The 25730-nt window shown below is 40.9% G+C and overlaps 2 protein-coding genes across 6 annotated transcripts; one reads left to right on the forward strand and one right to left on the reverse strand.

Annotated features, from left to right (window-relative positions):
• Window positions 1-662: 662 nt before the first annotated feature.
• Window positions 663-13288, reverse strand: LOC131251069 (RINT1-like protein MAG2L). Of its 2 annotated transcripts, XM_058251556.1 has the most exons (4): window positions 12919-13288; window positions 8766-8873; window positions 4004-4122; window positions 663-3044 (listed from the first exon to the last, which is right to left on the reverse strand). In XM_058251556.1, the coding sequence occupies exons 1-4, from the start codon at window positions 13184-13186 to the stop codon at window positions 1047-1049; spliced, it is 2493 nt and encodes an 830-aa protein (XP_058107539.1). In that variant the 5' UTR covers window positions 13187-13288; the 3' UTR covers window positions 663-1046. The 2 variants fall into 2 exon arrangements, with proteins under 2 accessions (XP_058107539.1, XP_058107541.1); XM_058251558.1 differs by lacking the exons at window positions 4004-4122; window positions 12919-13288.
• A 2607-nt stretch (window positions 13289-15895) lies between these two features.
• LOC131251070 (urease accessory protein F) lies at window positions 15896-25041 on the forward strand. Of its 4 annotated transcripts, none has more exons than XM_058251560.1 (2): window positions 15896-16223; window positions 23841-25041. In XM_058251560.1, exon 2 carries the CDS (start codon window positions 23845-23847, stop codon window positions 24601-24603), a length of 759 nt encoding a protein of 252 aa, XP_058107543.1. In that variant the 5' UTR covers window positions 15896-16223; window positions 23841-23844; the 3' UTR covers window positions 24604-25041. The 4 variants fall into 4 exon arrangements, with proteins under 4 accessions (XP_058107543.1, XP_058107544.1, XP_058107542.1 ...); XM_058251561.1 differs by having other exon boundaries at window positions 23854-25041; XM_058251559.1 differs by having other exon boundaries at window positions 15896-16080.
• The last annotated feature ends 689 nt before the right edge of the window (window positions 25042-25730 follow it).

The following is a 25730-nucleotide window of genomic DNA, read 5'->3' on the forward strand; positions in this document are numbered from 1 at the left end:
ACTATTTCGTTGGCCACCAACTGGCCATGCCCACCCATATTCCATGACAGAATGCACTTGATTTTGTAGATGATGCCGTTGTCAAATCTACAAACTACCATGGTTGGTCTATCTTAGCCATTGATCTAACAGCCCTATCATGGATGGACCATTCCAAAAAATTCCCCTCAATCAGTCAACACTAACCTTCCCATTAATAGCAAGCAAATACTTTATTTATAAGAAATGCATGAACAAGCCAACATTCATGGAGGAAACAGCAGCAGTTCAATGGTTAGGATCTTCCCATTTGGAGATTTTTTGGAAATGGGTGACGTGGACATCATATCAATGGTTTACACAGACCATAGCCCCAAACCTACGAAGTTTCACAGATGTATGAGTAGAAAACTCTGTTTCTAATTAACTACCCAAATCGCCTTTTTCTCATACCTAAAGAAAATGAAATCTTTTCTTTTTCCACGATTTTCCTCCGATGTGATGCTTTCCTTTCTTCCCTTTCTTGGACTACTTTATCATTGTAAATCCCAATATATATATATATATATATATATATATATATATATATATATATATATATATATATATATATTACAGGTCAAAGATGCAGGATAGTCAAGAGTGCATGAGCTTATATCTAGCAACAAAGACTCACCATGGGATGGTCAAGGGAGAACCCATGCGATGATCATGTATATCACAACCACTAGATTAATCACAATGTGCGAGTTGAGTCGCATCTGGTGTGAGCTCACCAGTAAGTGTTGTGGCCCATGTTATTTTTGGGTTGGTCTGAAGTATAGTTTTGGATTGGTCCTATGAATTTTCTGAGGTGACTCGTCTGATAGGCGCATTGAAGTAAACACATCGCATGGGCCCCTGCACCTACGCTTATGGTGGTACCTGTAGCTCCTGATCGTGTCCCTTTTATTAATTGGCCTTTGAAATCAGGCCCATACCTGACCATGGGTGGCTCGAGCCAAAAAGTAAACACATATAGGACAAGGATTGGAAGACCGATGGACCAGCCGGGGCCTATTGCAAGATCACCCGCCAAACTTCCTATTCCTCAAAATCTTCTCAACTTGGGCAGGAGATACATGGAACACTCCATGCATTTGCAAGCATTCTATTCTCCTTTCACCTTTTGATAAGACTCCCATCAACTGCTTCACATCTCCCCACCCCATTTCTAACAGCTTCATTGAATTGCTTATGCATGGAAAAAAGGCTTCCGGCCGGGCACAAAAGGGCTGGAAAACAAGGAACAGTGCCCGCACATCAGCTCTAAACCGTCTGATCCCACGGCCTGAAAATTCCGCACCGCTCAGCAGGACACTGCTGAACATAAAATGGTCGAGCCCACCTGCCACACTTCTCCATAAGTCCAAGAAATCCTTAGAATTCAAACCCATTTTCAATACACGAAGCCTATCTCGCAAAGCGTCCAATGCCTCGACAAGCTCGACAGATACAGCTGCATCAAAACCAGATTCTTCTTGTTCTTCTTCTTGCTCCCATTGGTTTCCGTTCTGGATGTAATCCCAGCATAGAATGTTAAATTGCCGCAGGATATAAGCCAATATCTCCTCAACCCATTCAGTCTCCAACTTCATCAACGTGTTTATTTCGCCTACAAAAAAGGTTTGCCAATCCGGGTCATCTTCTATCCCGCGCAAAGCACGGCCTTCGGCGATTCTCATCTCCAGGAAATCGATACCCTCGCTCCATTCCCGCAGGACGGATTCACAGTAGCGGGCCGCATTGATTGAACTGGCAATTCTCAGTAAGGCATCGTCGTCTACATAGGCAGTTGAGGATTCTAGTTCCTGACAGCTGTGAAGCAACAGTCTGAAAAACCACCATAGAAATCTAGACACGGATGACCTGATAAAGCACACTCGCATTAAGATGCTTGGCAGCATTCGGCATCTTTCTATCATGGTCCATGCAATTCGAACAACGGACTCTACGATCAATGGAGCTTTATAGTCTTCTCTGGTGGAGAGAAGAAATGACTCGGTTTCTGTATCATGGACAAACTCGGCCTCTTTTTTTATAATGACCGTCCATGCTTTGTCGTCTGCCAGCTCAGTTTTTAGCTTTTCCTCGGCGTCCTTTAGCTCTATTGCGGCCCATATGTCTAGCCATTCAGGCCGATCACAGAATATTGACAGCACTGATAACCCTCTTGAGAAACCACCAAATCCAGTAGACTCCCCAACAAAAAGACGCGTTCCGGAACTTGCAAGCACTTGCATCTGCTTATCGAAAGAAATGATGAGGTCAACTAGATGAAGCCATGAAGAAACAGTTTCTGAATTCCTGTTCCGATTATGATATCTTTCAGCAAGAACGGAAAAGATCCTCTTCGATAGGTACCCGGAAAGTATTTTCACCATAGCCGATACCCAAGCTTCCCTAGCGCTGTAGCCCACAAGCCTTGCTTTATCAATTAGAGGTTGCAAAACATCATCCACTCCTATGAAATCCCGAGTAATCTTATAGACGAGAGCGAACATGAACTTAGGTTGATCGGACCATCTTGAAAAATGGTGTTCTGTTCTCGATGCGATAGGAGAAACTAGCTCATCAATGGTCCAAAGACTGCAATCAAGGCCCAGATTGTTGTATGGTTCTGCGGAATCTGAATGCCCATTCTTGCATCTAAAAAGATCCTGCTGTCTCAATTCCCTCTGAGCCTGAAAATGCTGCAAAGCACAGAGCGTTAGGAAGCTCTGGGTATACCTTTCCTTCTTATCTCCATGCATCAGCAGCAGTGGGTTTGGAACTTCCAAGCTTTCTGCCTTGTCCAGGCTTGATGTCGAAAGGGGAGGTGGCCATCTGAGAGATGCAAGTAGCGATCGATGGTCTGCAAGAGCTTGTGGCCGGAGAATAGACAAACTTTTGTCCACTCTGGAATCGACAGCCTTGAGAAGATGACTCCACTTTGGCATGGATTTCACAACATTTACTAAAACTTCCTCTATCTCCTTCATAACTTTTATGGCAAGCAGCAGCTTTTCTTGCTTCAATTGGAAATCCTGCATTCCAGTAGAAGTATTATGAGAAATCAGCAGATCATATCTCACTGGAGGTTTGCTACAATACTATGTTGGATCTGGGGTCCTGTTTGGTGATCTGAACCATTGATCTGACAATATACACAGACAACGTTGGACGCCTTAAAATCTTTAAGCTTGGAAGATCTTAAAATTTTGACCAATGGCCCACAAGACAACAGTTAAGGAGATCTTCCATGCTCGAAGGAAAAGAAGGGTTGAACTATTCCCTTACAAGTCAAGGTCCATCATATTAATAAGTTTGGATCATTGAAACATGATGGATCGATCCAATTGGTATAGTCCCAACCTAGCCTATAGCAATATGTCGGATTGTATCCTATAACCTCTCCTCATGTTTTAAGTACCACTTGGATGTAGCCTCGACTCATGGATGAGTTAGTTATCCATGTGAAATGGATCGGTATCTGTTTTCCATGTGCTTGGGATGGGCCAATGGCATTAGCAGGCATGCTTTCACTATGCAATGCTGCCGATATACATTCCACGTCAGTAATCAGATAAAAGCCCATTTTGGATGCACCGTCAAAAGGGCGTTCAAGCCGTAAACCTCCTTATGAGCCAAACCAATTGGATTGGATGCACTTTGCACGCCCCCCCATTTCACGATCCCACTCGACAAAAACATATCTGGTTGGTTTTCATTGAGTTGACTGAAAAAGCAGACTTGAAACCCCCTTCTCTGGAAACCCCTTTTGCACACATGCATCCAAATGGGCCCTATGGGTGCCTCCTACCTTCTTATCTCACTTCGATTTTGGGAAGAAATTCACGCCTGCATGAAGTGATGCAGGTAATTCCAAACATATCCCTAGTGGTATGGAGTAATGTTCTAGTTGTCCCTGCTTTTTCAGTTCTGACCAATCTGACAGAAGAAAGAAAATGGAATAAAGGAAAGAAAGCATTGTCACTAGCCTCACAGTTGGATTCAATGCATTTGAAAGATTCAATGTGAAAATAGTCCTCGATCTTTGACTAACAACAGCAAAAACTGCATCTTCAAGATCTCCAACTAGAGCTTCCAGCTGCAGAGTTGTCTCTATGAAGGGGGCAGCAGCAATGTGTTAAAACCATAGTTTAAAAACCTGAAAACTCGATATTCAACGGGGTTGAGCCAACTCGAAGATTTGACCCAATTCGACTTGATAGTTAATAAGCGTAAATTAGAACTTTTAAGGAACATTTAGAATAATTGCATATCCATAACTATTAAAAAAACAATAAATTAAACAACCAAGTCGTGTATAACTTGCTGGTCAGGACAGTGTGTGAGGGAAGCAAGGTTCACGAGTTTGATTCCTACACTTATCTTTTTGGATTTTATTAAAAGCCTTCTTGACAGGGTGAGTGACTCGACCCAGGTCACTGCACATCACATCAGTTGACCAAGTTATCGAGTCAACTCAACGAGTCTTCCCAAGTTATGGCCAAGTCACAGCCAGAACTTAGTTTCCTAAAGACTCTGCTTGAAATCTCACAAACTGGATTTGACTCGGCCGAGTTTTGAGCTGAGTGAGTTTTATAATTATAATTACAACGGAGTCCAAACCATGTTGTGAAGTTCAATGAATTCTAAATGAGAAAACATATATCGTGAATAGTTTGCACGGTGAGTTGGTAACAACAATATAAATGATAACCACGAAAGAAGAAAACAAAGGAACATTTTGCAGATAAGTAAGAGCAAGAGAAGTTGCCGTATTGTTGAAGATGGGGGATTGCTCATCACCATCATATCCACTGTACATTTCAGACACATCTAGAGCAATCAGAACGTTTGATCTGGTGGGCCACCGTATGGACAAGATATCTTCCATGGTGATTGGAAAGTCCCAGCCATTCAGCTGGTGTAAATGTCAGCCAAGCGAATGTGAATCATTGATCACTTTCGGTTTAACCTTTTCCTACCTGTCCATTTTCAGGCCAACAAGCTGTGGCTAAGTCAGATCTTTGTGATTTTTTCAGCCCCTTCTGGTGGTGACTCACCAGATATAATAGCTTGTGGAACAAAATTATTAAAAGTAAATATGGCAGATCTGAAGGGGGCTGGTGGTGCAAAGATATGTCCCGGTACAGGGCTTCGGCTATTTGGAAAGGCATCGCTGTCATGCAAGAGGAAGTTCTAAAAGGGGTAGAGTTTCAGCTTGGAAAGGGAGCCAAAATCAGTTTCTGGTCAGACAGATGGGTGGATAACACTCCATTAAAAGAAAATTTTCCGATAATCTTCTCCCTTGCTCCTAATCCGGCAGTGTCGGTGGCAAATTCTTATTCAGCTGTAGAAGGGTAAATCGTGTGGTCAGTGGATTGTAGAAGAAATCTCCAAGATTGGGAGATCCAGGAATTCGTGAACCTCCTTGATTGCATCCAACAGGCATCTCTTGATCCCTCTATGGAAGACACTTTGATCTGGATGAATTCCAAATCCACCAAATTTCCGGTGAGATCTCTCTATAGTCAGCTGGACCGCTCTCTTCCTTTCAACATTCCCCACTGCAGGCAAATTTGGAAGTATCTGGTCCCCCCCAAGATCATCGCCTTTGGATGGTTGGTCACTAAGAAAAGGATACTAATTGTCAATAATCTTAGGAAGAAAGAAATGTGTCTGGTGAACATCTACTTGTTGTGTATGCAGTCCGAAGAATCTGTGGACCATCTGCTAATCCATTGTCTAATGGGGACATCACGCGCACACGCGCGTGCACGCCATCCCCTACACACGTACACAAGGAAAAGGAGGGCCCCACCGTCGATCTGGCTCAATGACGACGTCCAAGGAGGGCCTCCTAGTTAGAAGACGAAGTTTTGATTCAAGAGAGTGGACCCGATAGCCAAGAAAAGCCCATCATGGGATCTCATGATCGTGGCCCACTCGTCAGATTGATTTCATATTTTAGGTTTTGCTTATTGTTATTATTTAGAACATCGTTAACGCTTTAAATTTTTTGTTTGATTTTTATTTTAGTTTACTTCATCGCCAAGTAATAGGCTGCGCACATGGTGCGAGTTTTTAGGGTATAGAGTTTTCCCTATAAATAGGCACCCCTTGTAGTTCTTTTCATTCATTGAAGCTTAATAAAAATTCCTACTTTATTATTCTGCTCTCTTAGTGAGTTGTGGAAAAATTCAAAAGTGAGTACAAAGCCCTCCCTTTTCGAAGGGCTAACTACGTGGTGTGAAGCCACATCTATCCACATCCGTCCCTACCCTCTCCCATCCATATATCTCATCTTCTATCATCATTATTGCTTTGAATTTTTCAGCTTTTGCAGCTATTCATCTCCCTAAAGCCAGTTTCCAAAATCTAGACCTGTAGGAGGGCTGAAACTTCGGCGGAACACTACGCCTCGACCTTACGTCGGATCGTCGTCAAACTTGGAGGGATTGGAGGTCTCCCTTGTCCGACCAAGGCCTAGGTGTCACTTTGGAGAGACAGGCTTCCATCACACATGCGGCCAACCCCCCCGCGCACGTGCGTCAGCCCCGGGTCACCATCTGCACGTAGGAGCTTTCTCCGGGTCAGGTTTTCATCTAGTTTTCCTCTTTTCATTCCTATTTCCTAAACCTTAGCCTTAGTTTGCATTAGCCCTAATTTATTTGCCCCTTTTTTCACCCTAGAGTTCCTTGAATTGAGATTGGTGAATCCCTTGGATTAGGGACTGTTTGCTATGCATGTGTGGTTGATTTCTATTTCCCTTTGAGCATCGTTTGGTTTATAATTTTTATTGGTCCAGTCTTAACCTGTGTAGGCCTGGACCTGCATAGATTCCCCTTTACTTGAATGTTTGAGCTTTTGCGTAAGATGTGGAATTACTATGGATTGTTTTGAATTAGTATGATCTAAAGCCTAAGATCTTGCATATCATATTTAATTTTCCATGTCCTGCATCATTGTCCCTCTATCTCCTCTATCTGGGACGATTTCCTTGCCTGTTTTAGCGTCAATTAGTGCTTCCCTGATTCAGTGGCTTCGCTCTTCCATGCGTGGCATGGGGCTAAGCTCGGTAAGCAGCGATCTTGGCTGTGGAAAATGGCCCTTTTGACAATTTGGTGGGCTGTTTGGGAGGAAAGGAATGGCCAGTGTTTTAGGCACATCGCCAACTCTGCAGGCTACGTCTCCTCTAGAGCTAAAAGTCTTATCATCGAATGGGCTGCGCAAATCAAGTCTCTTAAGAATTAATCTTCTTTTTTTGGGCGTGTAATGAGATCTGCTCTCTCGGCAGATCTGTAGTTTTCTTTCCTTTCCTTCCTCTTTTGTTTCTCCTTTTGTGTTTTTATTATTAATCAAAGTTATCTTTCAAAAAAAAAAAAACAAACTGTCCTGATAACCCTAGACGTGTACGGCATCTACTGTGGCGCTATTGGAAAAAGCAAGCCTGAATCTTCAACATGGCAAGCCTACTTACCAAATCTTTATCGATCTTAAAGATTAGTTCACTATTCAACTTTGGCTCAGATGTTTTCCAATGAGGAGAAAGCCTAGTTTGGATGAGGCATGCTCCGCTACCATATTGAATTCTATGAAAATGGCAATTAATTCCCATTAGCAATGCCATCAGGCTAACCAGATATTATGTACCAGACAACCCTATATGTCATACATGCGAGAGCAGACACAATGTATCACGTATGAATACAATCAAACAAGGATGATTGAAATGTTCTTCCAAAGATAACAATACACCGATCTTTTGCATTGTGTATTTGGTAAGGTTGAAGCTTCTAACTTACAACTATGCTGAAAATGGGAACACAGATCAGTGAGGATCTGCAAGCTCCCTGTGATAATAATAAAATTTGATTGTCGTTTGGTAATGCTGGTAATCATTGATTGCTACAAGCCTAACAATGGATTTGTGTTTGTGAGACTTTAGGAAAATATGGCATTGAACTAGGTTTCAATCCAACAGCAGGGATGGGTGAGTTGGCTTCAAAGTTACAGCGACTAGTGAGAAAGATTTTTGAAAGGAGAAAGGCTGTACATTTACTAAAATTCTTGTAACTGGTTGAGATGAGTTGCCCTCCTAATCATACACACCCGTGTAAGAAATATCCATCTACATTCACATTGATAGGTTTGTATTGGCACTTGGCAGTCAAGCCGTGCATGAAGGCTCCTGTGGGTCCTACCACCAATATAAACCAAACAAAGTGCATGAAGGCACATTTTCCTAATATACACACATGTAGCCTAGCATTTTCATGAGGAATTATATGATACGTGATTCAACTGTTTCGCAGTATATGCAGGTTTTCATTCCTGACAGATGATGCCCATGGTTTGAAATTCGAGACCACTGGTCTTTTGAGCTCGTGGATGGACCATGCCCAAAATTCTCCCAAGATGGAATATGGTTGCCATCTATCTTGGGCCCAGTTTCAGTTGAATGTGGACCTTTGCTACATTTCTCTTCTTAGATGTGAAAGGTTATGATTGTCCAATTGAGGAGATTTTTGGGGCATGGTCCACCCATGGGAAGCACAGCAGAGTTAATGGTCAAGATTACTGAAACATTGGCCACACTTGGCCGAATTGAAAACCACATATGTTGTTGAAAGCCTTAGGTTGAGAATCATATTAGTCCTCTTTCCCTGAGAATGCAAATGTGCCTGAAAAAGAGAATATAGATAAGAACACCACGAGATACCTCGAAGAGCACGGGAAGTAGGAGTTCAAAAATATACCGGCATAAACACGGATTGTCTCAATCTGAACCATTTCCTTTGCAAGCAAAGGCAATTCCTCATGTAAAATCTTTCGTATTTTCCTCAAACTCATCTTCCCCTTCTTGCCTATAATCCAAAAAGACATATCAAAACCCAGGAACAATCATGAAAAACGAAATTTGAATAAAAATTTCAATTCGAAAAAGAGAAGAAAGAAGGAAAACAAAAGAAATCTGAAACTGTTTCCTCGCCTAAGAATCTTTCAAATACCATTCAAACCTAGAGTGGATTCCAAACCCAAAGAACCCTTAGGGTCATGAACCTCAACATCCTCTATAGCCTGCTGAGGTAGAGGAATCCGTTCACATGGAATATGTGGTTTGGCGATCCCAACAATGATCTGATGGGCCACACTATGTAGGGGATGCCTCAAAGACCTCTCACAATGTAACATACAACCTGTTCATAAGGTCATATAGACCTGGATGAAGGGAAAACACAAATATCAGATTGATCCAAAAGTTCTGCCACTTATAAGAAGTTTTTAATGGTGAGAGTTCAATCCCTATTGTGTGGTGCACTTGAGCCTTGGATGTGCCTCATTTTTGGGTTCATATCCTAAAGTGATATGGAAAAATGGATGAACAACCTAGATAAAACCATACATCATGGTGGGCCACACAAACCCTGCTTGGATGGATTATCATTCAAGCAAGGGCATGAGGCAATCTGCTTCCTAGTTCTAGGCCTTGTTTCCATTATTTTCAATTGCTTTTAGCTTGTTCTGTTCAAGTTGTATTGTCCTTTCCCTCTTCTTTTTTTTTTTCTTTTGGCTTTTGCCTCTCTCTCTCTCTCTCTCTCTCTCTCTCTCTCTCTCTCTCTCTCTCTCTCTCTAGTTGCCTTTGGCCCCCTTTATTTATTTCAATTTTAAAAAAAATGGAATGTTGGAGAGACACTGCTCCTTGCAGCTTCCGACGATCTGAACTCACACAGTAAGGCAGTCTCGATTCCGACCACCTTTCCAACGAGATACGTACCTTCCAGCCCCCTTTTGGGCGAGATTCTAGGCTTCTGGTGATCTCTCTCCACTAGCAGCAAGTGGTTTTTTTTTTTTTTCTTTTCATTTTTTTCTCTTCATTGGGAGCAAATGAAAGACGCCGATCATGTCTTGTCCTTGCATGGATGGACTTGGTCCAGGCAGGGGTTTTGTGGGGCCCACCATGATGTATGCTTTTATTCATGTTGCCCATCCATTTTGACAGCTCATTTTAAGGCATATCCCGAAAAATGAGGTAGATTCGATTCAAGGCTGAAGTGGACCACGTCACAGGAAGCAGTGGTGATACTTGTTAGTCATCTACTAACATCTCCTAATAGGAGACTTCTTCCTCTTTTTTAATATATATGTACGTACATATGTCCATACATCTTAAAGCCCAATTTCTCTAGGGTTTTGGATTGGTGCTCTCTCCCCTCTTGCATGGTCTATATATAGAGAGCTACAGTTAGAGAGAGGGGTATTTTATTCTATTAATTCATCTTCTGGGGTATTCCTTGGTGTGTAATTCCTTGTACGGGTGTGAGAAAGGTCAGCCTTATATTTCTATTTCTTTTTTTTTTTTTTTAGTAAAGAAGAAAGCTCTGTGTTCCTGCCCTGTGGAGTAGGCATATTGCCAAATCATGTAAATCCCTATACATCGTCTTTCTCTCTTTTTTTTTGGCCTTTTTCTTGTGTTTTGGCCTCACCTACATTGATCACGTCACGTGCAGGTGTTTTTCCGCAACAATACTAACACGGTAACGCCCACCGTTGAAACCTTCCTAGGCCCACCATGATGTTAAATTTGCCATCCAACTTGTTCAAAAGGTCACATAGACCTGGATGGAGGGATAAAACCCCATGTGTAGTCCACCTAAGCCTTGGTGGTGACTTTTGAGCCCACGTTGTGGTACTAATGCCTAATGTGTGATCATTGGATAGTTCCTTATTTTGGGATAAAACCCATAGCACAATGGGCCCACATCCTAATTGGACAAGATTTTATTTTTTTGGCCCACATCTTTATTAGAACCTTTTTGTAGGCCCACATCGTGATTGGACCAGATTATTTTTTTGGGCCCATTTCCTGATTGGACCAGATTTTTTGGGGGCCCACATCCTGATTGGACCAGATTTTTGTGGGGCTCACATCCTGATTGGACGTGATTATTTTGGGGGCCCATGTCCTGATTGGACCAGTTTTTTTTTGTGTGTCCCACATCCTGATCAGACCAGCTTTTTGGGGGGAGGCCGACATCCTAATTGGAACAGATTTGTTTACTGCCCACATCCTGATTGGACTAGATTGTTTATGGTTACCTGTTTATATTCAGTTGTTTGTCCTCATAAAAGGCCATTTGAATTCGTGGGTCCACTTCTATGGCTCACCTAATGCTTGGTTTAACATGAGGATCAGCCCTAAGCTTTATTGAAATGGGCTCAACCTAATGATCCATCTTAAATGAAGCTCTTATATGTCATTTGAATATTTCTTAGAGATTTACTTCTTCAAGCAATGTCGGGTGGAAATACCCAATTACAGGATATAAACAATTCACATGCTATCAAAACACAGACAATCATTTACCAGTAAGGGCCTGTTTGGATGCTTGTAAGTTGGGTAAGTGGGAAGTGACTTACAGGGAAGTCACTTACAGGTGATGTTTGGGGGAGAAAAATCACCTATAAGTAACTTACAACCTGTAATTCGCTTATAAGCAAATCTACCAAAAAACCGCAGGGGGATGGGGGTGGGAAGTCACTCCCTGTAAGTTACTTACAGGCTCAACGGTCAGATTTTTAAAAAGAGGGGAAGAGGGGGAAATGCACCAACCCACCAATCTCTCTCCGTCCCTGCAATCTCTCGCTGCAGTTACCGCCTTCCGTTTCTTCTCCTCCTATAACGGTAGGGTTTCATCTACCCTTTTTTTCTCCTTTGAAAACAGGAGTGGTTTGACGTTACTCTATAAGGCACGCTGGCATTCAAACAGTCACTTATACGCACTTGCGCATGTGCGTATAAGTGATGGGCCTCTAATCCGAATGGACCATGCGATGCAGCATCCCATGAAACTGTCAGGGACCAATTTGCGCCCTGATTTAAAACTCTGGTGGGCTATAGAAAAGAGAGATGCAAATGAAGGTTGGAAAATGTTTTCTTTTGTCATGGCCCACCAATATTTTAGATCAAAGTAAAAGTTGGGTAATGGGGGTTTCATGGGGTTCTGCATCACGTGGACCGTTCAGATTTTGTCAAATCACGTATGATGAGTTCTCAAAAAGTTCTCAAAAGAACTCTTGTCAACTGGTGCACGGCTGAGTATTATGCGGGAAGGGATCGCGTGCTGAGTAATGCGTAAACTCTGTGGGATCCACCATGATATATGTATTTGATCCACACTGTCCATCCATTATAATACTTAATTTTAAATCCTGATCCTAAAAATTAGCTATATCCAAAGATCAAGTGGACCACAACATAGGAAATAGTGTGAATTGAGTGTATACCGTTGAAAATTTTTGGGGGAACATAGAAGTTATGGATCAAGATGATTTTTTTCCCTTCATCCAAGTGTTTGTGATCTTATGAACATGTTGGATAACAAATTGAGTTATTACTCCATATTATAGATATTTTGAATTCGTGGGCCCACTTTTATAGCCCACTTGATGATTGGTTTAGCTTAATAATTATCGCAAATATTCATCTTGATGGGCTTAACAAAATAACATATTTGATCCCTTTTTTTTTTTTTTCAATGATTATAACATTTTAGAACGATTCCTCAATCTAAGCTCTGCTTGATGTGAATATATAGCTTTCTAACTGTAAGTAACTTACAGGTGATCCAAACATAAAAACTAACTTACCTGTAAGTGACTTACAACTTACATCCAAACAGGTTACCTGTAAGTAACTTTCACCTGTAAGTGACTTACAGGTAAGTCACTTACAACTTAAAAGAACTTACAGGCATCCAAACAGGCCCTAAATCATTTAAAGCTTAAAGCCAAACAGGACAGTGTAAATCATTTAAAGGCATCCAAACGAGCTCATGGGCCCCACATGTACGGAATCCAAAATATCAGAGAACCCCACATTTGCTAAAATCAGGACGAGAATATGCAAACCTCGAGAGAGGCAAAGATCGAAGCTTTCCAGCCCGCGATTGATCTGACGAAGACTAGATTCGATGCCACTGGATCGGGAAATCCAAGCGTCGACGGTCGACGACAGCTTCTTCTGCAGGCTTATGAGGCTTCGATCCAAATCCACACAATCTCCCTTCAATTTTGACACGAGAGCTGGAACCCTAGACAGATCTTCGCGGGTCTTGAAATGCTCATTGAGGAAGGATAAGAGATTTGGAGAGAGGTTGAAGGGATTCAGGAATTCCATGGATGACAGGATCTTGATCAGAAGCAGCAGAAAAAACCCTAAAAAAAGCCCCAGATATTTCAAAATCGGTGGGAATCGCGTTTGGGTTTGCAGAAAAACGCTTTTGGGAGAATTTCAATTTGGGAGGGAGAAAAACTTTGATACTCTGGTAAAATGTGACGGATGATACACAGGACTTAGAAATTGCATATATTTCATATAAATAACTAAAATTTAAACCGTCCAACATCTGACTATCTGTTTACAAGTATAAATGAAAATTTTTATTTTATTATATGACTGTCAGATTGGTCAATATTTATTGGACAGTTATCCAACGGTCTTAATTCAACAAACAAGTATATAAGAATCACATGTCAAGATTATTCGAACGGTATGAATTTTGTAATTTATTTTAGAGACGTTGGTTTCCACAATTTAGTCGGTTTAATTTGAGTTTATACGTTCAAGATGTATAATATCTAAGTGCCTGCGTATCAAGTACCACAAGCAGCCGGAGTATCGAATACTCCTTGGTGGGAGATGGAGATGAAATGGTAGATCCATCACTTCGAATCACACGTGTGGAAGGGCCAATTAATAATCTTCACCGTCCATCTAGCTTATACTATTCTGGATGGATATTATTTTAAAATAAGCATAGTTATAACGGTGCTATCCATGGATCTGAGAACTTCAAAAGATACGGTTGAACACAAAAACTGCTAACGTTCAATCACTCGGTACGGAAAAGGTTCTAGAATAGAGAAGCTTTGATACTCTGAACAGTGTTAAGGATGATACGCATGCACTTAAAATCTACTTACATATCTCATATGAGAAATACAATTAATTAAAAATAAATGGTCCAAATTATATTTAACAACTTCGATGTATCATGAGCCAAATTTTATACTTATTTGATAATCTGACCTTCGGATAAGTGGACATTTATTGGACGGTTAAAAATGAAAAAAATCTAATGGTCCTATTTCAACAAACAAGTTCCCACTACTCAGAGGTTATAATTATTTAACCAATCTTAAATTTTTTGGGACTATGATTAGAAACCGTGGATCCCTATTTTAGTCGGTTAAAATTGAGCTGATATATGCCACATGTACGAGTTTTGGGTGCTTGTGTATCAAGCTTAACAGGCTGCCTGAGTATCATATCAGCCGCCACTGATCAGTCCGAGGTTTGCTATAATACACCTTGAAGTATTGCTACTTTAAAAGCTGCCGTGTAGATATTGGATCTGTGGCCATATTTCAATAATCCAAACCGTTGAAATGATGGGCCATACAATTAGTGTTGTAGAGGAGTCCAACCTAGTCGAACTTGGCACAGCTTAGCTCGGCTAGTAGCCAACCTCTGCTCAAACTGGAATCTGGCTTGGTCCTCAAGCGTATCTCGCTGGCTGAACTCGGTTCGATCAACAGCTCATGATTTCGAGCCGAGTTTCACAGGTGTTTCATCAAACTAGACAACATCATCAAAATCAAGCACTGAGCTAGTAACATTAAAATCAAACAACCGGTGTATCCACTCTCTCCACTGTCAGCAAATAACATTTATGTCTAAATAACTGAGTCATTCATCTGATTCAATTCGAGTCTGTTTGAATTGAGGTTCGGTCCGAGTTGAGCCGAGCTTGATCAAGCTGAAACTCAGCTCGAAATTTTTTCAAGCATTAAAAACCAGCTCAACTTAATCTGAATCCAATTTCAAGCCGAGATGAAATGAGCTTTTCCACATGGAATTAGGTGCAGGCCAATCTAATTCAACTCGTGTGCAAAAGTTTTGTGGTCAGCCAATATATCTTCCACTCCTAAAGATATTTATCTACCACCCATGTACAGTGTGACCCATCTCATGAATGGTTTGGACCATTGAAATATGAGTAATGTCCAACTAAGGTTACTTTTTTAGCATAGACCTGATGTATTACTTATCTTTTTTTAATTTGATTTGAAAAAATTTAAATTATCAAATTAGATTACTGTTTATATAAATGAATTCAGAAAGATGAAAATAATTATTCTTTTTTCAACTATTTTACTTCCGTAAATAGGAGTATTTTTGTTAAAAAATTAACCTCCTTATTTTAAAATTTCTCTTTAATGATATAGTTTTCAAGCGGTGAAAAAAAAAAAAAAAGAGACATTTTACGTACTCTTCCACCGTGCTAAGTTTTTTCTTCAACTGATGCATCCAATCTATCGATACGCCGACTAAGATGGACAAGAATTTCCTACTACCCCAGCTACTGCAACCCAAATCCGTATGGGCCACTGAGATGTTCGTGTGGCATCCACTCCATCCATCAGTTTAAAGAGCTAACTTTAGGACTTCAGCCCAAAAATGAGGTAGATCCAAGCTTCAGTTTGGTGACACCACAGGGAACGGTGGGGATAGAAATGTACACCATTGAATCCTTCATGGGGCCCATATTGATGTTTATATGCCATCCAACCCATTAATAAGATGACTCCCACCAGGATTAAGGGAAATAAAAAATATTAGCTTGATCCAAAACTTATGTGGGCCTCCAAGAAGATTTCATTGGTGATCGTTCATTTTCCACCGTTTCTTGTTGTATGGACCACTTGAGTATTGAATTCACCTGATTTTTCAGATTATGTTATAACATGAGCTGACACAACTGATGGACGGAGTGGATATAACAAAAAATAAAATAAAAATCACAGTGGGCCCCACAGAGATTCTGGTTACACGAGCTTCGTGCTTATAGGTCTGCCAGGAAGGGCAGCGAGTCCTCGGAGGCTCGCCGAAGCTGCTCGCCCTTATGGTCCACCAAGCGATGATCAAGACCGTTCATCAAGAAGACCTACGGTACATGGTTAACATGAAAAGAATCTCATTGATCAGAGATCATCACCGTTCATGCAAAGGTGCGTTAGAAAATGCTTAGCTGGACCGTCGATTTTAATTCACTATATATTGATGATGACGATCTCTGTGAGATTTTTCTCTATGAACAATCTACGATGGGACTCTCTAGATGAACGACCCTGATCAATCGCTGCAATAACAGGTCTCTCTCTCTAGGCTTAGGGTTTCCCTTCTTTTCTGTTTTCAGTTTCTGTTTGGGGTTTTGATATCTCTGGATTTGGAATTGCATCCGGTGTTTTCTTATTTGAGAAGATATTCATAGGCCGCGTTTGGATGCACAAACGAACTGAATTTCAATAGATGATTCAATGAAATCGGAATTGAAACGAATCCAAATGTAATTTGAGGGGTAAGGTAGTGGCAATTTGGTCATTTGCACTCCCATTGAACTAGTTACTATGAATTGTTCTGATCTATGGTTTTAAGACTCCGACGAGTCGACTCAGACTCGGATCCGATCCAGTTCGATGCCACTGAGTTGACAGATTCACTCCTGACTCGAATTTAGACCAGATGAGTCACCAAGTATTTTTTAAAACCACGTTCTGATCAGTAGGAGTGGACCAATGATTGTGAGGACCGAATTCAAATTTTTTGAAGCCGTTGAAATTAATGGTTTGAGACTATGAAAACATAGTTGTAGAAAGAGAAGAGCTTCGATACTCTGTCATAGTGTAATAGTTAATACTCAGGCAATAAGAAATTTCACAAGTGGCATGCAGGCAACTGAAGTAAACCAACGAAATCGTGGGTCTCAATTTAGATGCACCGTCAGCCAAAAATGACACGGACTTGCTTTTTTTAACTGGCTGATCAGTGTCAGAAGGATCATTCAATCAGTCTAATCTTTCAGTTATTGCCTATCTGCAGTGGATTCCTCTATTTGGGTAGTTTAATTTTTGTTAATACATGCTATGTGTATAATTTATGAGTGCCAATGTATCAATCATACTACTCTGCTTGAGTATAAAAAAAACTCACCGTTGTGGAAAGTGTTGGGAATATTTTAATTAAATGCTCGTAGAAACTATAATGGCATTTGTTGATTTTCATTTTTTATCAACTCTGAAGAGAATGTGTTATGTGTTGTGTCATGACATTATTTGTTATCTAAGTTTTCACGGCTTGATAGATAATTTGATAAGCCAATGACTTCTTTCCATGTTTCAGAATATGGTTAACCAACATGTTAACTAATCGATTACGATAAATTGGATCGGATTTTGCAGTTTTTTCTTCCGTAGTACCTCAATGTGAGATGAGCATGAAAGTCATTTGATGAATCAGTTTTCTTTTTATAAGGGCTAAAAACGAATAACTTATTTTGGCCTTTTGACCCTGTATTGTCGGGTGGGTCTTGAAAGATATGAAAGATCTCCCTCCAAGCCGTGCATATGACTTTCATTGAATACGACCTTCCACATAATTTTATATGTATCTGATCGAGTATGGAACTTTGTTTACTCACTTTAAATTGAGTATTCGTTTCCCTCCTTTTCCTACTAGGATTGGAAATCATGTATTTTTCATATCCATATGATCAAGTCCTTGAGTTTCCAAAATAGTAGCCTTATGCTAGGGGGTAGTGAATTCTGTTCCGCCATGCCACTCTGTCAAGGAACATATCCTTAGGTCATCAAATTTTTTTCTGCCTCTATCTATGTCCTTTTAGGCCTTCCCCTTGCCTTTTTAAAGCCTTTGGCTTCAACCAACCAACCCCTACCAAAGCTCTAAAACTCATGATTCGATGATATTTTGAGCTGAGTCATTAGGAAACTCGGTTCCGAGATTGATTCAACCTTTCAAGGAGTCTTGTCTAGCTGACTCAATAACTTAGTCGACTCATAGTGACTCGAAAAGCCAACTTTTCATCTTCACCATCATTATCTAAGCCTTATCCCAACTAATTGGGGTCGGCTACATGAATCTTTTTCCGTCATTCCACTCGATCAAGGGTCGTAAGGCAAGTCCAGGTTTTAGTAAAATAAAAATAGGGTGAGTATGAGTTGAACGCACGACCTCTACAAAGAGGAGAGACACTCTCAAACCAGCAAGCTACACAACACTTTGCCATTTGGTTTCATAGTTTATAATACTTATTGCTTATATAATTACTTCAAAATTTTTTTTGGACTCTTCCTAATAATTTAAATATATAATTATTAGATATTGAGTCAAGCTGGGTCAGGTCTCAACTCGACCTGGATGAAGTTTGAGTTGGGTCGAGTTTTCAACTTTTAAAACTATCCTTCTAATTGGCCAGTTGGTGATCTCCATTGCGCATGACAAACCATCCAAGTCTACGTACCATCATCTTATTATCTATTGGTGCTACTCCTAAGTTCCATTGAATGCATTCATTTCTAATTCTATCCTTACTCACCTTGCTACTCGTCCATCTCAATGTCCTCATTTCAGCTACATTCATCCTATGAACACGTTGTTCCTTGGGTGCCCAACATTCTGTCCCATAAAGAATATTGAAATATTTTTAGTTGTCACAACATACATGCTATTCCCGAGTGCTGAAATCATGATTACCAATCTGACAGTTAGATCTTCTGGATTAGGAATAAAATATCGTGTTTTATGATTTAAAAAAATTTCATCAGTTGCAGCTTTTCTTTTCCTTTCTCTACTTAAGTATTTGAGCGTTTTGTTATGTTGATGTGAATGTGGAGCTAGTTTCATAATTTCAAAACCATTTGAGTTAGTTTCCTAAGGCTACCCTTCAGAAGAATTGAGTTAGTTTCCTAAGGGTACCCTTCAGAAGAATTGAGTTAGTCTCCTAAGGCTGCATCTAGGTGTCTTGAATAGTAGTTGGGCAGGATTCATCTCCACAAAGAACCTCACAAAATGATAGCCCACTTGTTTTATATCCTGCATGAAACAACTGGCTTCATATTTTAGGTTGATCTGATGGGAAATAGATAGCTTGCCTCCACATACAAAATCTGTTTACCATGCTTTTCCAAGCACAGCACCTTTCAGTGTCAGTTAGCGTCAAAATGTCTGTTACAAATTTGGTTTGAAGGTACTTCCAATGTCTAAATGCAGCCTAGATCATGTTAAAAGTAGTTCCCCAGTTATGTCATGTTAGATTTAGGGCCAGTTTAGACCCAGCTTTCACAAAGGGGTTTTCCCGCAAAAGCTTGTAATAACTTTGTCCCCATTTATTTCCAGTGAATGGGCTTTCTAGTGCCTATTTGGACAAGTGGGGTTTGAAACGTGGTTTGTGAAAATGCATCCAAACACACAACATGAGAAGGGTTTGGTTTAGGAGTCAAACGACCCTTGAGATACCTGTAATATCTTTTTTGGGCTTTGGAATTGCAGACTATTGATCAATGGTAAATATGTCTTCTTCTTCTTCTTCTTCTTTTTTAGGAATTTCCATGTGAAACCATTGGACTGGAGATTTTCTTCCTGTGTGGTTTGGCGAACGTAAAAAAATAGATCAATGCTTGAAATGATTGGATATGCTCTAGGCAAGAAAAAAAGCCTAATGTGAGTCCAACAGGATCCCATATATGGACTGTGCACTCTCTCTCTCTCCCTCCCTCTCTCTCTCTCTCATGGAAAACGCTTTGTAGTTCTGACTGATATGATTTCAAGAAGGATGTTCATTAAGCTTTAGAGAGTTTAAGGTCTTCGTGAGAATATCAAAGGGGCTGTCTTACCATGTTGGGTTGTGTATCCAATGCCACATATGTTAGATCAGGTTTTTGGAGTTCCATGTTGGGTTGCGTCTCTGAAACCACGTATGTTATCTGAAACCATGTTGGGTTGTATATCCGGAACCACAGTTTTCTGGCTATTTTAGTATTTATTTCTATATACTGTGAGAAAACATCAACGATTGAATGAATGATTTATGTGTCACATTTTGATTATGGAATGTCACTATTATGATAACGGATGGGCACTACTTATTCGTGTTATCAGCTTGATGGTCTCGTGTGGCGAGTTCTAGACATCAACAATTCACAATTTCCCCACTGAGGGGAGCTCGAATAGCTGTGCTAAGTGCAGTGTGAGCTTCGACTATGTTGGCATGCCAATCGTGTTAGTAATCATGTATTGGTGGGTTCCATGCTATGTTTTTGCAGCCAACAACTCGAGCATGACCCTCCATGTGCATGGATGAGCTGTGATTAATGGTTTGCATGGAAACGGGCCCTCCATGACCCTACTTTGCTTGCTTGCCCTTTGGGTGTGGACATGTAATACTTGGGCCGGGGGTGAATATAGGGTGGGACCATGTTGGCTTGTGAGTAATGTCAATGTGAGTCCTTACGATGATTGGTTCCAAGAGCCTAGGTAAGATGTCTAGTTGGCAGGTAATATTGTAAGCCTTTTGGCTATCTACCATTTTAAAGCGAATCCAAGTTGTTTGGAGAAAGGCTAAGATGATGATGAATGGTTGGTTTGTCAGTAGACTGATCAACGATTGAAATTTTTTGAGAACCTTGATAAATTCAATCTTGGGTATTCATTTCACATGATTTCACTGCACACCACCGATGTTCAATATGTATTGGTACTGGACCTTTGGGTCCATTTGCCATGTCCACTAAGGGTGGCAATGGGTCATCCCATCTCGCCCCGCCCAGGGTTTGGATTGGGTTGGGGGCTGGCATTTCGGGCCCGGGAAGCCTGATAGGGCCCTGCCCGTTTAAAATCAGGGTTGACCTTGGGATTAGTCATTTGTAGCCTGATTTAGCCGGGTTAAAGCACCCATATAAAAAGAAAACCCTAATCCCCATCTCAAAGAAGGAGAAAAAGGAGAAGGAGAGGAAGGAAAAGAAGGTAATTATGTGGTTTGCTAATTCCACATGCGCATGGGAGCATCGCACATCCACACGTATGTGGCATATGGAACAAAAACCATTTCATGCCTCCCTCAAAGGAAGTCCAATGAGACCCATTGTCCAGCCTGAACCAATGTCCGGGTTGGGTTGGGCTGGTATTTCAGGCCCAGAAAAGTGGGCCAGGTCAGGCCTGGGATGACCGGAAATATGGTCATCCCAATAGGCACAGCTCAAAGCCTGTCCCAGGCCTTTATTATTATTATTATTTGGTTGAACATTGGAACATTTTATTAAGAGAAGCCCGTCTGGGCGAGGCCCGTTGCCAACCCTCAAGTCCACGTTATTCACCATTTAAAAGTTAAGTAATTTAAATTTTAACAGCTATGGCCCTTGTTAGTATTAAAAGATATTTAGTTTCAGGGGTGTTAACAACACAGGTGCCGGTCAGCATGTGTCTTACCCAATTACTAATCGACCAAGAAGTGAGGCCTAGGCCCAGTAGTAATCGGGCCTTTGATTTCACACCCTAGCCTACCAATGAACGCCATTAACAGGCTTCTTCTCAGGCTCAGGGTGAATCTAAATAGAAATTTTGCAAAACCTAGGCATGGGCCCAACCTGCTGATTAAGTGGGATCCAGGCCCATACAACCTTGACCTGTATCAGGTTCAGACTCAAAACCCAGCAGGCCTGCCCTGCCCATTGCCATCCCTAATTAGTGTATTACAATAACACATAAATTTTAAGATTTTGACTAATGGATTTGGTTTATGGTGAAACGAATCTATAACCTTCAGCACCCTACAAAAGTCATTCAAAAATTAAAATACTAATCCTATTTAATGAGTTGTCTAAGGGAAATGAAATAAATAAGGGTGTGTTTGGATTGAATGAAAAGTTAAAATTTTAAAGAAAGCAAACCTTTTCCCTTGATTAGACGTTTTCCTCTGTTTGCAAATGCATGAAAGGGAAGGAAATATATTTTCCCTCTCCTTACTGCACCTTGGATCTGATGTTTAACCCCTGAAAACTGTTTACCCCTGTTTGTGTGCTTTTAAGACTGCTGTTTATCCCTGTTTGTATGCTTTTAACATATTGTCCTCATTCACCTGTGGAATCCAAACAACTGAATTGTTAGAAAACACCTGGTTCCAGCACAGTTGATGTTGCAAAACAAACTAGTGAAAGGTATTTCCATTCCACTGAACTAATGTGAGCTTTACCTTGGCTTATATTATGATCTTTGTTTTCCTTGACCTTCTTTTGTTTTCACCCAATCCAAACACGCCCTAAAATTAGGTCAGCCAAGCTCCCTGATTTTACATTGGCTTATTGTGGATTTGTACCCTTGTCGTAAAAGAGTAGTTGGATGAACTGCCTTCCTTAGTTTTGCTCTGCCTTTGAATTACATTTTGGCTCCCGCTTCTTAACCATTTGTACTTGCTAGCAGTTTGAAATAGGTGCTTCCTTGCTCTTGCTCCCGAATCCTCTGTTGCTTCCCTTCACACTTCGTGCAAATATATGAAGGAAACCTAACATATGTCATATCAGTTATATTCCATATAATTCGTATGATGGTTGGATACTTCAAAAAAAGAAGGATTACTTGTATTATGTTATACAATACTTGGATCCTTAAAAAAATTGGAGTGCTTTGACACAGATGAGGAACCCTCATTTGTTGGAACTTGAATTCCACATCCTCTTTGAGTTTCAAACTCCATAACTGCTGATTTATAGTGTAGTGTGAACTGTACGATCTGGGCTAGAATCCTACAAAGTTGAGTTGCCAATCTCACCTCTACTTGTATCTTGAGAATTTGCAGTTTGGAGGATTCTGTTCTAGATCTTGTTACACTTGATAATCATGCAGTCCATACCCATCTCAGGCGTCATAATAATAACGTTGTGAGATAGTTATATATTTGTTTTCTGAAATTGCCGTGTAGTGGTGTTCAAAACTAATGTCATTGTTTGGAGAGTTTCGGAGATTGAAATTAAGCAGATTAGAGTTGTTAATATGCTGTGACAAATGAACAAACTTTTTCTTTTTTTGCAAGAGCATGTGGTGATGCATATCCTCTTCTGATTGCCATTGCCCTCCTCTTCCATTGAGGATTTGCTCAGCCCAACAAACAGTACATGTGGGACCCAGCCTTTGGTGATCGTGATTGTTCATACGGTGGTAATGGATGTGAGATACCCCAAAGTCTCCCCCATTGAATGATCCCAACTGTTGGATCAGCACCCTGTTCAATTTGGACCATGAATTGTCCATTTTCATCTGATGCCTAGGATCAGATGTAATGCGGAATATTATTCGATCACAACCCATCACCAAAAGGTGTGGCCTACTTGCACCATTGCCTTTGATGGGGGTCCGTGTTTTAAATAGCTTTCAAAATGTAGCATGTAGCTTATGCTATGTACTGCAGATTAGCTTTCACTCTGTAGCTTAAGTCGGATGTGGCCTATGCTAAACCCTAATTAGCATACACTACAAACTATGTAGCCTATGCAACACCCCATGTAGCTTACACTACAAGATACATTTCACTAAAACATTAAAATTAATTAGTGTTTTCAATGATCTGTTTCATTTTTCTATTTTTAATGTAAATTAGTTAATCTTTTCAATGATTTTAATAAATATAGTAACAATGTTAAATCAATTGTGTTGCTATTTCTTTATCTTTATACTTAATCTTTGGCCTATTTTTCTTATTAAGGTTGTGTTTGGTTGCACCGAATATCGTGAAATTTCATTTTACCAAATTAGACTGATACAGTGAAATTTCATGATATGTGGTCTAACCAAACACAACTTTAATTAAAAATCAAGCTACACATTATGTAGCTTACGCCTCATGCTTCAAAGGGGTGAACTCTACGCTATATGCTATTTGCTATTTAAAACATTCACGGGGCATCATATAATACCCTCCTAGTTTGATGTCGCAGAGGAAACAAGCACTTCAAATGGACTGTGATATGGAGCCAAGCGGAAACAGTGGGAATCCCACATCTGAAAACCGTCTCCTACAATGGACCCAGTGGCAACTGCTAGATTCCATTCTTCCAACAGGTGGGTTCGCTCATTCATATGGCCTAGAGGCTGCCGTCCAAGCTCGCTTTGTATCAGAGCCAGATGATCTAAAGGCCCACGTGATCTACGTCTTGGAAAACACTGGGAGCCTACTTCTTCCTTTTGTGTACACTGCAAACAGGTTCCCTGACATTGAAACCTGGTCCAAGCTCAATAAAACAATGGAAGCGACACTGATGAATGAGGTTAGTAGAAAGGCTTCCATTTCGCAGGGATCAGCTCTTTTGAGGGTGGCCGCGTCCGTGTTTACAGAGGCCCCTTTGATCAAGGAAATGAGAGAGAGCTTATTGAGTTCGGGGGCTGTTTCTTTCCACCATGCGCCTGTCTTCGGCCTTATATCTGGGCTTCTTGGTTTCGATAGTGGGACGTGCCAGCGGGCCTACATGTTCATGACAATGAGAGATGTTATTTCTGCGGCCACGAGGCTGAATTTGGTTGGGCCTTTGGGTGCGTCGGTGCTGCAGCATCAGATTGCTCATGCCGCGGAAGGAATGGTGGAGAAGTGGATGGACCGTCCGATCGAGGACGCATGCCAGACAGCCCCGTTGCTCGACGTGGTGCAGGGCTGTCATGGGTATTTGTTCTCTAGGCTTTTCTGCTCTTGAAAGCTCAGAAAAATGGCACTGCAGTTAGCTGATTTTGTTGGATCAAGCAACTTTGCTTGGCCTAAAAAACTGTACTTGGAGACCCCATCTCTATGGTGATCTAAGCTGTTCATTTGGTGGGCCCCATTCTGTGATTGCCCAATAATCTTCCTCCATTTGATTCTAAATGTGGACCACTGTGTCTCATTGGCCATGACCTACCAATAACAATCAGACTGGTTAGAATCATCTGAAATATAGGAGATACGTGCAAGGCCTATCCCATGAGAAGCCCACCGGCACCATTGTCTGGGTTGATTGAAGAATGCGGTTTTCTATCATTCAGCCATCATGTAGTGCAATGTGAACTACCACTGATTGTATATGGTAAGTTTTCTGTTTGGCCCAACCGTCCTGATCGAACTTCATTTCAAGTATCAGTTTGTTGCTTTTGTGTTATATCTTACGGTTGCTGCGGATCCTTTTAGAGTGCCATCTCGCAGGTGCATGGGATAAACAGTCTTGGAATTGACAGAACAGATCCAAAATTGGCCGCTTTATGTGTAGATGAAGGGTCGAATCTCCGCAGGTGTTGATCCATCTTTTGATAGATAAGAGTCGTCTGCTTCAATGTTTTAATACCTAGATGGGTCCTCAATTCATTTTCGGCTGAAATCCGGATAGGCTTGTTTTGACCCAGAAATCTATTTCATTTAAAATCACAGAAAAGAAGAAGAATGAATTAATGGTCCCAGACAGGGACAGGCAACACCCAGGTGAGCCTAACCTAGAGAGGCTATCGAGGACCAAGGGTACATTTGGATAGTAAGTTACTTTAGATAAGCTACTTATATTGGTCTTTACTTATTCAGCAATCAGCATATTAGGTATTGGTAAACAACATACTTATCATCCAAAAAGTGGAAAAGCATATTTGGTTTTCAATGCCGTAAGTAATTATCCTGAAAGTTTATTCGGTATCCCTCACATCCACCATTCATCATGTGGGGCCAACTTTTGATGTGGATTGTTTGTTGTGTAGGCCCCACCTTTGATGTGGGTCGTCCATCATGCGGGGCTCATCTTGGTTGTGGGCCATTCATCATTATGGGCTGGCCTTTAATATGCATAGTTCATTAGGTAGGGCT

Source organism: Magnolia sinica, chromosome 7, assembly GCF_029962835.1.
Source record: "Magnolia sinica isolate HGM2019 chromosome 7, MsV1, whole genome shotgun sequence".
NCBI lineage: Eukaryota > Viridiplantae > Streptophyta > Magnoliopsida > Magnoliales > Magnoliaceae > Magnolia > Magnolia sinica.